Here is an 18735-nt window from a genome sequence, read left to right on the forward strand (position 1 = left end):
ACTAAGCAAATTTCAATACCCTCTTGTTAATCATTATCACCATGGTGATAAGGCATTATTTAATTCAGCTCGTCAAAAAGTATCTGGGTTTACGCCCCTGCAATATTGGGAATTTCCTATTAAAATTGTGTTGGTTATGATTGATTGATTTGTTATGCCTCCAGTGGGTCTGTCCATCCGTCTGTTTGTCTGTCCGTTACACTATTGCGTAAAGGTTTCGAAAAATGCTTATAACTTCTGCCCCGGTAGGGTTGCATATAGCAGTCGCACTGTCCGTCCATCTGTCTGTCTGTCCATCCGTCTGTTTGTCTGTCCGTTACAATATTGCATTAAGGTTTCAAAAATGCTTATAACTTCTTCCCTGGTAGGGTTGCATATAGCAGTGGCACTGTCCGTCCATCTGTCTGTCTGTCCATCCGTCTGTTTGTCTGTCCGTTACACTATTGCGTTAAGGTTTCGAAAAATGCTTATAACTTCTGCCCCGGTAGGGTGGCATATAGCAGTCGCACTGTCCGTCCATCTGTCTGTCTGTCCATCCGTATGTTTGTCTGTCCGATACACTATTGCGTTAAGGTTTCGAAGAATGCTTATAACTTCTGGCCCGGTAGGGTTGCATATAGCAGTCGCACTGTCCGTCCATCTGTCTGTCTGTCCATCCGTCTGTTTTTCTGTCCGTTATAATATTGCGTTTAGGTTTCGAAAAATGCTTATAACTTCTGTCCGGGTAGGGTTGCATATAGCAGTCGCACTGTTCGTCCATCTGTCTGTCTGTCCATCCGTCTGTTTGTCTGTCCGTTACACTATTGCGTTAAGGTTTCAAAAAATACTTATAACTTCTGCCCCGGTAGGGTTGCATATAGCAGTGGCACTGTCCGTCCATCTGTCTGTCTGTCCATCCGTCTGTTTGTCGGTCTGTTACACTATTGCGTTTAGGTTTCGAAAAATGCTTAAAACTTCTGCCCCGGTAGGGTTGCATATAGCAGTCGCACTGTCCATCCATCTGTCTGTCTGTCCATCCGTCTGTTTGTCTGTCCGTTACACTATTGCGTTTAGGTTTCGAAAAATGCTTATAACTTCTGCCCCGGTAGGGTGGCATATAGCAGTCGCACTGTCCGTCTGTCCGTCACACTTTTGGGTTTAGGTTTCGAAAAATGCTCATAACTTCTATGTCCTTTACGATGTAACCTTCATATTTGGTATACATGTGTATATGGACAAGGCCTTTCCATAGGCACACAAATTTTGACCCCCTTGACCTTGCACTTAGGGTTCGCGTTTAGGTTTCTAATTCTGCGTTTAGGTTTCGAATTCTGCGTTTAGGTTTCGAAAAAGCATTTTTCGAGGACATATGTCTTCCGATGAAGACAGCTCTTGTTTAATATGTATATGTAAAATAAAAGTGAAAATAGCAAGGCAGAACTTGCCGTTAAAGAATAAATAAAAAAAAAAAAAAGAAAGAAAGAAAAAAACTCACTGTTCCACACATTGATATCTACAACTTGTTTCACACATTGATATATACAACTTTTTTCAAACATTGAAATCTTTTACTTGATTCACACATTGATATCTACAGCTTGTTTCAAACATTGATATCTACAACTTGTTTCACACATTGATATCTACAACTTGTTTAAAACATTGATATCTACAACTTGTTTAAAACATTGATATCTACAACTTGTTTCAGATGCAGGCTCAGAGAAAAAGGTATGTCACATTATATTGTGTTAAGTTATGAAACATGGGGACACTTTGAAAAAATTTGTAATTCATGAAAATAACACTGTATTGAATGGAACTAGCTTTATTTAAATTTAATGGAGTAAAGCAAGCACTTTTTCAAATGTTTCAATCTTTTTGATTGTTGAATTTGGCACATAATTACAGCTTGTTGAGAGACTTTCATTTTCAAAATCTAGTCATATAGAAAGTTACACAATGAATAAAATTCCTGGTCAGTCTCTTTAATTAAGTTACTTTTATTGCACCACATGTAAATACCAATCTTTCCACAAGACTGTTCAGGTATTCTTAGGCTCATATAATATAGATTTTCTGCAATATGAGACTTCCTATAAACCAAAAAAAAAAAGGGGAAAGTGTGGTCCCTGATTGTTTGGCCTGTTCACACATGCCTTAAACCCAGTTTATCCAGAGCTCATTTGCTTGAATCTCTGTACTGTACTTTATGTGTATGTTGTACACATTTCAGACTGCAGTAGCGTGGGACTTGCTGGGTCCAGACTTCAGCGATGGGTCTGCAGAGAGACAGGCTGAGTTCATGCTGGCGGCTCAGAGGTAGGGCATTACACTAATCTACATTATGGGAAAACTTGGCTGAATGCATGTCCGTAAAGTGTCATCCCAGTCCGCATGGGCTAATCAGAAACGACACTTTCCGCGATTATAGTAAGGCTTTTCTGTTAAAAATCCAGTCTATGTGGAAAAAGATTTCCTTTTCTCCCAGGCTAATCTGGGAGAAAGTTTATGCACTTGCATAAGCCCAGTTTTCCTTAAACGAGGATCACAGTGATTGTTATTTACCATCTAAAAAAATAAAAGTTGATGATGTTTGGTTTTCATGGTATTTCCACATCAAGTGTTAACGCTTGCATTATTTAGATTATATAAGACAGCATGTAAGCAAACTACGCCAAAGGGTAATCTTGCTGCTTACGTAAGGTCGAGTCAAGAGTACACGGAACTTAAACTACTTTTTTTAAATTTTGAGATTTTTTCTCTCTGATGGTTATCACCACAACAAGCATTTCTATTGGGCGTTTTGGTTTGTTCAAGGCATTCACGGTATTAGTAAACCCAGTTTGGGCTTTTAGGGCTAGTGAATTTGTTTAGCAAAAAAGAAATCATCTCATCTCATTTCAGCTTTTTTTTACAGTTTGTATACAATTATATCAAGCTTGATACAGTCTTATGAAGCCAAATATGCTTTGTGTAAATATTTTCTAATTAACAAATATAGATCCTTCTAACTGTTGGTTTGTCTAGGGTCTGTATTCACCAAACAATTCTTAGACTTAAGTCTAAGAATAAAGAAAATTCTTTAAATTAGAATATTCAATAATTTCTTTAATTTTGAGTCAAACTCTGCAGTAAACATCTCTATCTATTTTATTCTTCATATAGAACATTTTGTTAATTGCCATACATGCCAGAATTTTTTAGGAACAAAGCGGGACATTCCATAAAAAATTGTCGGGACATTTGACCAAAAAGCAGGACACCTAAAACGATCTATCATTCCACCTTTACTGTAGTCAGTATAGTACTATCAAAATCTCTTGATACTTTTATTCAAGACATAAAACATCTGATATGAAGCATGAAATCTAAAACATAACAATAACAGTTTTATTAAATAAGACAAAAGCAAACAACGAAGATAATATTCTTCTTTTTAGAGTAAAAAATCTGGAACATTACGACAACAATACTCATTGTATTACTTTCAATGGCAAACATTAACGCAGGGGAGGCTATCCAGTACACTGAAAGTACGGGTTACAGTAAACTATCTACCGAACAGTTACATCAGCTTGACACGGAATGCGCGGCCATACACATTTTAATTGGAGTAGGATCAAACTGTCATGCATAGCACCTCGTTGTTTTTAGCTTAATTGGAGTAGGGTCAAATTGTCACGCATAGCACCTCGTTGTTTTTATTACAATTACACCCAATTACACTAGACAGGATGGGTATCACTTATTGGACTGTTTGTTGCGATTTTGGTTTATTGCACATTCCCGCTATTTTGGAACTAAACATTGAATGTAAAAGACTCATTAATGGCGTAGAGTTAATTTTACAAAACAATTATTTGTATACCGTTTCAAACAAAGACAAAAACAAACACATTTTCAACATTTATTTCATTATAATACAACTATAGATAGCAATAAGCGACCATTATCTTGAAGACCACCATGGTGTGTCAGTGAATGCCTGATAAAATCAATAATTAGCCGATAAATCACTGATAAGGTGTCATAAACAACACTGGTACACACGAGAAGTAGAATCGGATTGTTAATTGGGGGCAATATAGGGATTGGCGGTGGTAAGTGTTAGAGAAACAGAGCTTGAATAGCGAATTTTATTGGGAACCTATAGACCTTACATTGTTTTTTACGAATGTCGGGACAAATGGTTTCATATCGGGACGCCGGGACAAAGGGCCCAAAAGCAGGACTGTCCCGCCGAGATCGGGACGTCTGGCATGTATGTTAATGACATAATCACCAGTGGAGGCCTGTATATATTCAAAAACTGAGTCTATTCTTTATTCTTAAGTCTAAGAATCGGTTGGTGAATACGGGCCTTGGGTTATGTTTCTAAGAACTTTTACAGCCATAAGAGCTGAGTACAGGGAAATCATGACTAAACACATGTGCATAAAGTATCATTAAGATTAGCCTGTGTACTCCACACAGGCTGATCAGGGACGACAGATATTGTTTTTATTTATTTTGGTGTTTAAAGGTAGTCTATTCTAAACAGCAATCCAGTCTTTCTGAAAGTGTCGTCCCTTATTAGCCTGTACAAACTACACAAGTTTTCCTTGAAAGCTACTATTATGTAATCGTTTTATGCGGAAATACTATCCCCCTAATGATCCACAGTATTTTTTATTTAAAAGAACCTACAGTGCATTTTGTTGAATGTCACAATAAGTTAATTGGTTCACCCTCGTTGTTTTCAGACAGGCGAGTCGAGACAAGAGGGAGCTCCACATGGCCATACGTACACACAAGGAGCGCAACTCGATGCTGTCCCGACTCAATCACGAACTCAACCAGGAGCTCCAAGAGGTCATGGAGCAAAGGATCGCGCTGGAGATCCAGCTAGAGCACCTGAGACCATTCTCCAGCTAACACGGCGGACTGCGCAGGCTATGGCAAACAGCGAAGACCCAGATGAGACGCCGCATGATGCGGCGTCTCATCTGGATCTGCGATGTTTCCTTGAAACACTGAATGGGCGGGAGGCAGACTTGTCTACATGGGTTGGGATACTGACCTGTCATATGAACCTTGTTCTGGAAAAAACTGAGGGTAATGCATGTGCGTAAAGTGTCGTCCCAGGTTAGCATGTGCCGTCTGCACAGGCTAATCAGGGATGACACTTTCAGTCTAGACTGGATTTGCATTTAAATGAGATCTCTTTTGAACGCAAGAGTCCATAAAAACGGGAGGGGCAAAGTGTTGTACCTGATTAGCTGGTGTGCACAGCAAAGTGTTGTACCTGATTAGCTGGTGTGCACAGCAAAGTGTTGTACCTGATTAGCTGGTGTGCACAGCAAAGTGCTGTACCTGATTAGCTGGTGTGCACAGCAAAGGCTAATCTGGGATGAAATTGTACCCACATGCATTAAGCCCAGTTTTTCTATGACGCAGCTGGTATAGTCTTGTTTTGGTATGTCACACAGAAATGGAAATTATCAGAAAAAGTTTATTAAAAGAGAAAAAGTACAAAAGGCTTCTAAAAAAGGAGCAGCTGGAGAGCTGGATCAGTTCTTGAAATTTGTCCAAAAGTAATTTCATTTCTCGATTTGGCATTGATTGTTTGAGTTATCAATTAATTGGGTCTTTAATGTTCCTTTGTTGGTGTTCTTGTACACAAAATTTTTTCTCAAGTCTTGGTCAACCCTTTCCCACTCAGAAGCAAAGTGAAAATGGCTATGTGCAAACAGTATAAAACCATAACAGCCTGTGAGTCACACTCAGTCTGTTCAGGTTTTAAGCTGTTTGCTACTCATCAGTATCTTAGGGCTGGAAATGAAGCCTTTCAAACTTGAATATATTAAAAAAGGACTTGAATTTAATTTGATTTTCTAAAGGACTTCAAATGCGTCAAAGTGCATTTCTGAGTGGTAAAGGGTTCATTTTTGTAGGCTGTTAAGTGAGTAAAAAACAATGTTGATATTTCATTGTCTGAAGATGTGGTTATCAACAACACTTGACCGAGTGACATACCAAAACAGATGACTACCCGATGAGACAAATTGGTAGCTATATGCCTAGCTGTACTGAAGGGTATGTGGTCCTTACTGTGTGATAGCTATAGGCCTAGCTGTACTGAAGGGTATGTGGTCCCTACTGTGGCGAAGAGTGGTCTTACAGAGACTTGTAGAAAACTGTTCCCTTGTGCAATATATGCAACTGATTTGGAGTACGGTATTTTATTGTGAGGATAAAAAGAATAAGTGGAAATGTTGAATGAACTGCTGAACAATATTTTCCGATATTGACTCTATGTTTTGCCTAGTCTTGCGTGGCATTAATTTAGATATTCAACAACCGGGTAAAGGTGGATATCTTGTGTGGTCAGAAATAGATCTTTAATTATTTGTTACTATTATTTCTTGTTTCACTATGTATTACCTTGTCAAATGGTTAAACGTTCAACCAATTTAAATAATTTTAGATTTGTAAATGTTATTATAAGATAGTAAGTTGTGCTATTAGAATGCCAGCCAGTTTATTTCTTCTTGGCAATACGAATGACTTCCAATATAAATGAGTCATCACTCTGGGAAAACAAAACTTAATCCTTTGTGCATAAAGTGATTTCCCAGATTAGCCTGTGCTATCCACACAGGCTAATCAAGGACCACACTTTCCGACTATACTGGATTTTTGTTTAGAAGATACTATCTATAAATGAAAAAAAATTCATAAAAGTTTAAAGCCCCGTCCCTGATAAGCTTGTGCGGACTTTACAGGCTAATCTGGGACATTACTTGTTGCACATGCATGAAGCCAGGCTGGGACATTACTTGTTGCACATGCATGAAGCCAGGCTGGGACATTACTTGTTGCACATGCATGAAGCCAGGCTGGGACATTACTTGTTGCACATGCATGAAGCCAGGCTGGGACATTACTTGTTGCACATGCATGAAGCCAGGCTGGGACATTACTTGTTGCACATGCATGAAGCCAGGCTGGGACATTTCTTGTTGCACATGCATGAAGCCAGGCTGGGACATTACTTGTTGCACATGCATGAAGCCAGGCTGGGACATTACTTGTTGCACATGCATGAAGCCAGGCTGGGACATTTCTTGTTGCACATGCATGAAGCCAGGCTGGGACATTTCTTGTTGCACATGCATGAAGTCAGGCTGGGACATTACTTGTTGCACATGCATGAAGCCAGGCTGGGACATTTCTTGTTGCACATGCATGAAGCCAGGCTGGGACATTACTTGCACATGCATGAAGCCAGGTTTTCTCAGAGAGCGACTAAAATGCTTTCATCTTAAAACCACCATTTTCACTGCTGACTGTACACTTATGCTTTTTGGAGAGGTCCAATAGACATAAGAAATCAGGCTAAGTCTTGAACATTAGCTACTTTTTAGTGTTGCATATGGAAAAGAAATTTAAGTGACAGTTAAAATTATAGTTATAATTTACTCGATATAGGAATATTGAAACTTCTGTGTCCTTGTACATTTCCTGTTGATAAATACAAATATGTTATCAGACAAATGTTGTTTAAGGCCATTTTTACAGATGCACAAACATGAGTTATGCCAGTTTGCTATTTATACCTATTCTGTGTTTTATATACAAGATTTCTAAATTGTATGCACTTGCATGTGGATAAAATATGAATTATATATCAATTATATTGACCTGTATCTCTGGTGATGAAATGTATGTCTGAGTCCCATATGACTGTATTATACCAGATTCAGGTCTTAAATATAACGCTTTATGTAACATTATATGTCTTATGTATCCGGAAATACCCACAGCCGGTCTACATGATCTGATTACAACTCTGTTTGTTATTTCCCTATTGGAGCCTCAAATTGGAAAAAATGGGGCTTAATGCATGTGCGTAAAGCGTTGACCCAGATTAGTCTGTGTAGACTGCACAGGCTTATCTGGGATGACACTTTATGCAAATGCATTTAGCCCAGTTTCCCAGAATGAGTCTCATATTTAGTTCAATGTTTATTACAACAGTGTGAACAGATTTGTGTTCTTTTACATTGATTTTAGAGATGATGTATTATTATATGACTATTTATTTATCATCCAGACTGCTGTCCTCATTTGTACCAGATTACCGTCCAATATTCTACTGAACTGGACGTGTGTCATTGGATTCAAACATGAATAGTTGTTTAAAAACATATAGAACGATAGATTCATTCACTGCCTGTTATGTGAGAAAGCTCTTATTGTCAATAAACTGTTTCTTAAGACTGAAAACCTATACATTTTTTTCCCAGTAAGATAAAAATATGAATTAATTGCTAATGGTAGCTTTAGACATATTTAGATAAGAAGCTTATGTGTTTGATTTATGAAGTATCTTTTGAATGAGCAGTTGGCACAGACTTATTAAGAACGACACTTCGATTTTATGGTATTTTGTTTTAAAGGAAGTCTCTTGCAGACTTCACAGGCTAATCTTGGAGGAAATGTCATACACATGCATTAAGCCCCATTTTCCCAGTCCGTCTCAAATTTATGATAGTATTGAACACAGTATTTCATTTGTTTGTTTTTCTCTTTTATCTAAGAGCATACAAATACTTTTTTGTTTATTAAGATAAAAAGCTGATGGTTTTGCATTACAGTAAGTAGACCTACTTTTTTGGTGATAAATTACCTAGAGCTGTGTTGAATTGAAGCATACTTTAATGAAATAATTGAGCCTCGTTCTAGGAAAACTGGGCTTAAAACATGCGGGCAAAGTGTCGTCCAAGATTACATCGTGTATTTACCACAGCTCAAAAATCATTGTGAATTTTGTAAATTTGGCCTAATATGATGAATTAGTAAGTAGTGCTTATTCGTGTTCATCTGCATTTCGACTTTCCACCATTTATTGAAACCGTGTGCTATAAATATTATTTGCTATTGAACTGATTTTGGTGCTAGTGTTATTATTGAAGTTGTTCATTACCCTGTTAGGTTTGCATTTGGAGGCAAAAGTTGCGTTACGGTTTGTAGTTTCAGATTAACCATTAGGCAGATTCAAATGTGATTTAAAATTTATATAGAATTTCATAAATGAGAATGTACTGGTAATGCTATTTGAATGTTTTAAAATACTAAAATACTGACTTTGCATTTAGCGTAGTAAAAGCATGACGGTCACAAGCAGAAGAGTCATGTTACATGCATTGAAGCATATTAAAACATTTTTACGATAAACTGCCATTTTGGTTTTATATTCCAAGCTGAAATGATTGTGCGAAATCTCGAACTATTTGCAACATTTTGCATCTTAAACAGCTGCCATTCTATCCAACTTTATTAATTAAGAGCATTTTTCTTCATGAATATATGCGTATGAGAAATGTACTTGATTTTCTTTTAATAAAATGTTTCTTAAATTGTGTGTATCCTGTATGTATTCTGTTGATATGTATATATGGAGTTATTTTAAAACCATTACTGTTATATGCATGAAACTTGTTTAAAATATTCATAACTATAAACTATAAATCCAGCAATAAATACTTCAAAGCATACATGCGTATTTATGCGTCATTATTAATTTGATTTATGTGATGCTCGCTATAGTTTTTATGTTCCCGGTAGGGGAGCATATAACAGTCGTACTGTCCGTCCGTCAGGCATTCCGTTTCGGGATTTTGTTTCCTAAACGCTTTCTAATATTTACCTGATTTTTGGTGTGTGTGAGTTCACCTGCATGATTAACAGATATTAGTTGGCGTTTCGTTCCGGTCCATTCATTTTAGGCGAAGTAACATGGCCTTGGATTTAGAAATTTTCTTTAGACACGGTTTTCCGGACTTTGTTAACTACAATTTCGTCGGTGATGAAGAAGGTTGATGACGTTCAATGTAAAATTTCAAACGTATTAAAGGAATACGGCACTGACCGTTTATAGAATTATTATTTTTTTAACAGAACAGACAGTTTATTAAGACTTATACATAAGTTCATCGTCTTCAATGCATATAATTATAAATAAAGTAATATCACGTGTCAGCATACTATAGAAGATAACCAAATCTATATAACAATGTATATATGTTGATAGATAAAATGAAATTTCAGAACACAATTCAATGAAATGTATAAATAAAATAAGAACAGAGAAAAATAACGGTTTTGAAAAGGAGAAACAGAATAATTGTAAAGGCAGGAAGGATAAATTACATTGTAAAACGTGTATTACGTACTGGTTTTTACGTTATTATTCCCTTATATATTGATCTAGATAAACGGGAATTGTTAAGTATTAGTGCGAGGTTTTAAAAATGTTGTGTTTTTACCAGATGAGTACCGTGCAGCCTTCTAATATTACAAAATGCATCATTCGACCTGGGTTACCTCTATAAGGAAGCTTCTATATTATGGTTTTGGATTTTCAAATATATTTTTACATTCTTAAAATATATGAAGTTCTTTTCCATTTTGTCTTTAAAGAGCGTGTAATAAGCAACTACATGTATATACAAAAGTGACAATGTTTATTACAACGTAGTTCAGTTTTCATATGAATGCTATTTCGATATATTGCATGTAGGCTTTAGGGAATGTGTTGCACGCTCCAGATTTGTGCAAAATCCTTAAGAATTCACACGAGCCCAATAAAGGAAAGATATGGTATGTATTGTGATTGTTGCGATTTAGAAGACTTTAATTTTTTTATATAAGCCGTTCTCTGTGAAACGGGATTTTAATGTATGTGCATTCCGCACAGGCTAATCAGGGACGACACTTTCCGCCTAAACTTGATGTCTGCTAAGAGACTTTCTTTAAACGAAAAATATCAAATAATTAGCACAGGCTAATAAGGGACGACACTTTACGCACATGCATTAAACCCCCTTTTCACAGAGCACGGCCCATATGCATTTGTCGTTGTTACACTATTGTAAGGTGGGGTTTCTTGATACCTTTTTTACGTTAGACCATTTGTATGAATTTATAATTTTGAATCACTATTGAGACCTGTTAACTTAGATGTTCTAAACAAAACTTTCAATAAGAAAATATTTCACCGTGTAAATGCATGTACATCTCTCTCCGTGTGCATGTTACTCTTGCTGAGTATTATATTTAATCCGTTGCTTTCTGTAAAAAAACACGCCAACATTGTTTTCTCTATGCTTTACTCTGTATCTTATCTTAAATAAAACTATTTCCCTGTCTTGTCTTTTAAACCCATTTATGCCTAGCGTCTAGAAAAAGGCCTTGGCAAACAGCGTAGACCCAGATGAGACGCCGCATGATGCGGCGTCTCATCAGGGTCTGCGCTGTTTGCTTTAAGGAATTTCTGTAAGAAATCTAAATATAGAAATAAATATACTAGGCATCCCTAATTTTGGAAATAAATCGATCTAATTTAGAAGGATGGGAGAGTCCACTAGGCATAAATGGGTTAATCAGGTTGATGCTGATGAGGTCTAACTGGCATGGCGACTTTAATTTCGGCGTATTGTTGGTTTTGATAGATATTAGTGTGGGGATATTCTAGCGTACATTGAGTACTAATTTTATCAATCAGACGGACTTGAAACGGTATATGAGAATTATTATTCAGCAAAGTTAGAAGTTCAATCTATTTTAATCACAATCTACCAAAATCGTTCAGATAAATAGAAGCTATGTGTAAATGTTATTTTATAATTTGCCAAAAGGCGAGAAAATCCACTCAATAAATAGCGGACACAAATTTCGTTTATTTCTTGAAAATGTGTGTATATGAGCATCGCTCTGGGAAAACAGTACTCAATGCATGTGCGTTTAGTGTCGTCCGCGAATAGCCTGTGCATTAAGCCCCGTTTTCCCGGAGCGCGGTTCTTAAGTCCAAATGGTGCACAGTTTTGCTAAGGCGATATATCGCGTCCATAGGTACAGATCGATATAATGTGAGGGCGATTTACAGCGTGTTTGTAGACGCTAATAAGATCAGCAAAAGTTGGCCATTAAAGTATTAATCATGGTTTTATAAATTAGATTCATGAATTGGTCTGTATACAAGCTGGTCGATAATACTTCTCGGTTTAGAGCCGACTTTGTAGACTCGACAATCTGTTTCATTTCATGTTGATATATTCCTATGCAGAGTTGACTCACGGCGATTGATTCACGTGTATTGAAGTCAGGTTTCTTAAGTGGGATGATTGTGAAGATTTGAAGAGCCACAAACTAACACGGATTTGTGACACCTGCATTCCCTATAACAGTGATAGATATACTCGTTTTGCGAATTATTCTTTGGAGATAAGCGCCCATTCTCGTGTTTCTTTTCGGATAAGTTAGAACAGTTTGTCTTCGAAGGTGAGTTGTCTGTATTCGTTGAAGGAATAGTATGTTTAATATAGAGTGACATTGATGGATTCGTTTAGTGTATGACAGATCCAGTAGTACCGTTCAAAGCGTCAACATGTCCGATCTGTCATAATTAGTGAAGTCTCGTTCTGGGAAAACTGGGCTTAATGCATGTGCGAAATGTGTCGTGCTAGAGAAGCCAATGTAGTTCGCACGGGCTAATGTGTGACAACACTTTCCGCATTGACTGGATTTTTGTTAAGATCAGCCTTCATTGAAACGAAACTTCCATAAGAGCGCAAAATACCGTCCCTGATAAGCCTGTGCGGGCTGCACACGGTAATCTGGGAAGAAAACACCTCAGAGAATTATATATAGTGTTGTTCGGTTTGTGGTTTACTTTCTAAAACCAACCCCATTTATAACGCTAGATTAAAATTGTATCAGCTCACTCATTCCTGCTGCGAAGACGCTATCCATCAGTTGTAAAAGTCCAATTGACCCTCGATGATGACTTTTGCTAACATCTATTAAGTTGTCACCCAGTCCGCAGGGAACGACTGTTAAATAATTGTTGTCATCGCTATAAGCTGTAGTAAGAACATAATTGTTTGTTTTTTTAAATCGCCAACCATCCCGCTGGACTTCTGTTATTAGTTTTCGTCGCGTGCAAGCGGGTTTTCCCCCCACGTTTTCAATTCTTGTAAATTCTGACATCCGTCAGCGTTCAGATGGCAATCATCTGCGCCGTCAGGGCGTCCATATTTAGTTCTTTGCCTGTCTTCTAGACAGGACGCCATTTGAACGCCAAACATAGGCATTGACTTTTAACACGTCTAAAGTGGTCGTCAAAAGGTCTCCACCTTAGGTGTTCTTCGCATTTAAACGGTGTCTTAATGCATTCCAACAAGGGGCCACGATGTTCCTGGTGATCCTACCGCGTCCAAGGTTGTCGAAAGAACGTAGTAAGAGAGCCAGTACTGTGGGTCGGGGATGTAACTTAACGTGATACTTAATACGCTTCTTTTTCAACAAATTATATATTTAGTACTCTTCTTTTTAACCCATTTATGCCTAGCGTCTAGAAAAAGGCCTTGGCAAACAGCATAGACCCAGATGAGACGCCGCATGATGCTGTTTGCTTAAAGGAATTTCTGTAAGAAATATTCTAAATATAGAAATAAATATACTAGACACCCCTTATTTTGGAAATAAATTGATCCAATTTAGAAGGATGGGAGAGTCCACTAGGCATAAATGGGTTAAGTTCACTTCTGTTTTAACATAGGATGCCGTTCCACTCCTCCGATATGCAATTACATGTATCTTACTTATCTCAACAGATTTAAAGGGGCCGTCCAACGTTTTGGTAAATTGACAAAATTAAAAAAAGCTGTTTCAGATTCGCAAATTTTCGTTTTTGTTATATTTTTTAGTTTTTATATTCAAATGCAGAGTTGACTCACGGCGATTGATTCACGTGTATTGAACCCTTACCCGTGGGATGATTTTGAAGATTTAAAGCGCCATGAAATAACGCGGATTTGTGACACCTGCATTCCTATAACAGTGATATACAAACTCGTTTTGCGAATTATTATTTGGGGATAAGCGTCCATTCTCGTGTTCCCGTTCGGATTAATCAGAATATTTTGTCTTCAAAGGTGAGCTATCTTTATTCGTTGACAGAATAGTATGTCTAATATAAAGTGACATTGTTTAATTCGTTTAGTGTATGACAGATCAAATAGTACCGTGCAAAGCGTCAAAATGCCCTATCTGTCTAGATGAATGGGGTCTTGTTTTAGGAAAACTGGGCTTAATGCATGTGCAAAAAGTGTCGTCCTAAAGTAGCCTATGTGGTACGCACAGGCTAATGTGTAACAGTACTTTCCGCCTAGACTGGATTTATGTTAATTATAGACTTCATTTAAACGAAAATTCTATAAAATCGGAAAAGGGCGTCCCTGATAAGCCTGTGCGGCCTGCACACGTTATTCTGGGACGAAACTTTTTTAAACCTCGGAGAATTCTATGAAGTGTTGTTCAGGTTGTCGTTTTCTTTCTTAAACCATTCCCATTTATAACGCTAGATTAACATAGTATCAGCGCACACATTTCTGCTTCGAAGACGTATCCATCAGTTGTAAAAGCCCAATTAATCCTCGATGATGACTCCTGCTAACATGTATTCAGTTGTCATACAAGCCGCGGGGAACGGCTGTTAAATAATTGTTGTCATTGCTATAAGTTGTATTAAGAATATTTGTTTTGTTTTTGTCAAAAAGATATATTTAAAAAATCGTCAACAATCGCGCTTGACTCCTGCTATCAGTTTTCGTCGCGTGAACGCGGGTTTTCAACCACGTTTTTAATGCCTGTAAATTCTGAGATCCTTCAGCGTTCAGATGTCAATCATATGCGCCGTCACGGCGTCCATAGTTAGTTCTTTGCGTGTCTTCTAGACAGGCTGCTATTTGAACGCCGAACATCGGCCTTGACTGTTAACGCGTCTAAAGTGGTCGTCAAAAGTGTCCACGTTAGGCGTTCTTTTTTTCCCATTTAAACGGAGTCTTAATGCACTCTCACGAGTCCACGACGTTCCTGGCGATCCTACCGCGTCCCAGGTTGCCGATGGAACGCAGTAAAAGAGCCAGTCCTGTGGGTCAAGGATGTAAATTAACGTGATTCTTAGCATGCTTCTTTTTTAAACACATGATGTATTTAGTACGCTTATTTTTAAACACATGATGTATTTAGTACGCTTACCCGTAATTACTCTTTGTTTTCGGACACTTAAAAATAATAAAAAAAATTCGTGTCCGAAAACTTAGATACGAAAAATATTCACAAAATACATGTGTCCGAAAACTTAGAGTCGAAAATTGAAGTGTCCGAAAATAGCGCCAATTATATCAACGACTACCGGTAATAGCACGCGCTTGTAAAATACCATGCCGTATAGTACAAATTACAGTTATATATGTTTGCACTGCATTTTAAATAATTTTAAATGCTTAATTTTTTGACAGAAAGTTACTACAAGGTTGTACTTTGACCAACGAGTTCCAAGATGAGCGTTTGATGTACCGATACTCGCTAGTATGAACCTGTAATTAACGAAATAAAAAAGCAAACTATAAATTATTTGTTTGTTCATTTCCTATAGTTGTTGTCGAACAGCTTCCATTGCTCGTAAAACTTGCAATCCTGAGTGCATCACACTTTGAAGCGTTTAGTATTTTCCACAGTTATTTTACTGAGAAGTGGGAGTACCATTACGGTAGATAATTGAACTGTTTATTGGCACTACCCCCGGTAATTGTCATAACGCTTATGCTTTCGGGCGAAACCATTATTTAATACCGGTTTACAAGGTTATTTACCCAATAACGCACATGTAATGGTCCGTTGCACTCAGGCATGCACCTGCCATGTTTTATGATGTTAATCTGGTTGTAAAACCCCATGATTGAAGTGTCATTAGATATCAATAACAGGACCGAAATTTGGTAAAATAGCGCTGTAAAATATACTGTCCGAAAACTTAGAGACATTAATTATGGACGAAAACTCGTGTGTCCGAAAATTAAGAGTCACGAAAAATAATTATTTTTGCTAAAAAAGGGGGTGTCCGAAAACTTAGAGTATCCGAAAACATAGAGTAATTACGGTATTTTTAAACACATGATGTATTTAGTACGCTTATTTTTAAAGACATGATGTATTTAGTTCGCTACTTTTTAAACACATGCTGTATTTAGCACGCTTCTTTTTCAACAAAGGATTCTGTTCCACTCCTCCGACATGCACTTACATGTATCTTGCTTATCTGAACAGATTTAAAGTGAAAATGGAAGAGTTAACACAAGATTCACATGCAGGATACCCTTATTGTCTAAACATGTTTGTTTAGACTTTTCATAGATAATGGTCCATTTTTTGAATGTCCGCCATCGTTAAGTGTCGTTCCTTTTTTATAACGAAGTCCATTAAAATTTAGGTTTATTTCGATTTTACAAAGGTAATAGAAAATGCCTTGTGTTCTCAATTGATTTTTTAATGTTCTTGGTCGTTTTATGTGAACACAACGAATAATAATATGTAATACAATGTACGAGGACACAAGCTATTTAGTCAGCAAATCAGTGTGTCAATATGTCAGCCAGTTCGTCTAACATTTGTCGATCAGTCGGTCGGTCGGTATGTAGGTCAGTCTGTAAATGTAAGAATTGGTCGGTTGGTCGGTAGATCTGCCCGTTGGTAAAGTTAGTAAAGGTAGTCAGACCTAAATTTAGCGGTCGGTAGGTCTAACATTTGAAAGTAAGTTTAGTTTTATGTGATTAAACGATACTAATTAAACAAATATTAAGGTCTTGACGCTTCATTCTTCTCACAAATCTTTCTATAAAAATACTTTAATAATTAATTTCACTTATTGTTGAAGCGCCATCAACGCGTTCAAATAAGCACGTGTCACATATATAATAAGAGCTCTGAGAAACAAGGTATTTGTGCATGTGCGTAAAGTGTTGTTCCAGTTTAGCATGTGCACTTTTTCAATACACTTTAACCCCTGCAATGCGTCAACCATTTGTGGTATTTACTAGTTTAGAAGATGTTTTCGTTCTAATATACTGGTGAAAAATGTCAATAACAACCTACAGTAATATTGTACCTGCAAAAATGATTGAATTTGTCAATAGGAATCGTTCAAATGAGGGCAACATAATATTGTAATTAAGTCACGTGTTTGTAATAAAAATACTTTTAATCGTATGGTTAATACAATGGTCAATCCGTGCATTGTTCAATAATCGTTTTTGCTTTTCATTGAGCTGTATTTTATGCTACTTCACACTAGTCGACAATGACCAATTCAGGCATTTCGAACCCAACTCGTACGCAATTTTGTATTGCTGAATTGTACAAATTTATTCATATAAGAACTTTTAAATCTTTCGACGACATGTTATTAGGCAAATTTGAAAAGACGAAGTATGGGTCGTTTCGATAATTTAACGCTGTAGTCAATAATAGATTTCAATAATAGCGATAGCTTGTTTGATACGGATCGATCTGCCAATCTATTTTTGTACAGCATGACATCTAGGCGCACATGGGAATTCGAACTGATTGTGGATTTAGTTAACCTTCCAATCGATTTTGTTACTCTCATTTAAATAAAAGATCAGTTTTAAAAGGGAAGATTAAACAGACAGACTCGATATTACAATATTCGTTTACGCAAATCCGTTATAGATTTAACTCTGAAGAGATAATCTTGGATTTCAGTTTTGTTTTATATGTGTTATTGAATTATTTTGGAAAACAAATAAAAAATAAAATGAAACATAATTTGTAAACAAACAAAACCGTATGGCATGTTGGAATTTTAAGTTATGATTAAAAAGAACGACATAAATTAGTTATGCCACATGCACATATAATACATATTGTGCATGCAGGATAATGAGGAAAGTATTTTCAATGTGATGGACATATTCTATGGTGTAACACAATTGCTTACCGGAATTGCTGAGCAAGCGTTGTGTGCCAGGAGAAAGATAAACGCGTATGTATGTCACAAGTGTTTCGTGAAGTGTGCTCTATTGTCCACCTCCACCAATGTTGACCGTGATACAGGTTGCTGCTGCTATGTCAGGTGTGTACGTTTAACGGGACATTAATAACATATGGGCCGTGCTCTGTGAAAAGGGGGTTTATTGCATGTGCGTAAAGTTTCGTCCCAGATTAGCCCGTTGATTCCGCACAGGCTAATCAAGGACGACACTATCCGCTTTAATGATATTTTTCGTTTAAAGGAAGTCTCTTCTTAGCAAAAATTAAGTGTTGGCGGAAAGTGTCGTCCATGATTCGCCTGTGCGCACTGCACAGGCTAATCTGGGACAACACTTTACGCACATGCATTAAACCCTCTTTTCACAGATCACGGCCCATATTAACATGTATTTTACCAAACTGAATTGACATGTATCGAACTTAACATGTTAATTTTTCCTAAGGTTTTACAGGTTGTTGATAATCTTTAAATTTCTTCTGTCTATCTTAAAAGACAATTCATCATTCCACTTTGTTTGAACTTCATCATTTTTTATCATTACCCCATATGCGCGGTCTCATCTGAACATCAGTATGTGATAAAGATTGCATGCCACTGTTTATTTGTAAATCTTTCGATTGCGAATGGATCAAAATGAATTACATACGACTGTTCTCTCGTCTACTACAAAATATGGTTGAAATATAATATTTGGCTTTCCGTCTGTTGACGTACCAACGAAAATACGTCGAAAATACATTGGAATGCAAAGACTGGTCAAGAACCCATTGTCCACCAATGACTTTATATGACTTGTATTACATGTCTAACTAGTGTATTACATGTCTAACTAGTGTATTACATGTCTAACTAGT

At 37.0% G+C, this 18735-nt stretch overlaps 2 protein-coding genes across 6 annotated transcripts in view; both read left to right on the forward strand.

Annotated features, from left to right (window-relative positions):
* LOC127854036 (ralBP1-associated Eps domain-containing protein 1-like) overlaps window positions 1–6968 on the forward strand; it is a 50144-nt gene extending 43176 nt beyond the window's left edge. For all 4 annotated transcript variants that reach the window (XM_052388950.1, XM_052388952.1, XM_052388951.1 and 1 more), the window contains 3 exons: window positions 1691–1710; window positions 2216–2301; window positions 4725–6968. In XM_052388950.1, coding sequence (XP_052244910.1) covers window positions 1691–1710; window positions 2216–2301; window positions 4725–4896 — 278 coding nt within the window. In that variant the 3' untranslated portion in view covers window positions 4897–6968. The remainder of the gene's footprint in view (window positions 1–1690; window positions 1711–2215; window positions 2302–4724) is intronic.
* Window positions 6969–17479: 10511 nt separating this feature from the next.
* LOC127854035 (centrosome-associated protein 350-like) overlaps window positions 17480–18735 on the forward strand; it is a 52198-nt gene continuing 50942 nt past the window's right edge. The window contains exon 1 of one of the 2 annotated variants that reach the window (XM_052388942.1): window positions 17480–17962. In XM_052388942.1, the coding sequence (XP_052244902.1) occupies window positions 17926–17962 (37 nt within the window). In that variant the 5' untranslated portion in view covers window positions 17480–17925. The remainder of the gene's footprint in view (window positions 17963–18735) is intronic. The other variant, XM_052388944.1, reaches the window with a different exon arrangement.

Source organism: Dreissena polymorpha, chromosome 12 (assembly GCF_020536995.1).
Source record: "Dreissena polymorpha isolate Duluth1 chromosome 12, UMN_Dpol_1.0, whole genome shotgun sequence".
Lineage (NCBI taxonomy): Eukaryota > Metazoa > Mollusca > Bivalvia > Myida > Dreissenidae > Dreissena > Dreissena polymorpha.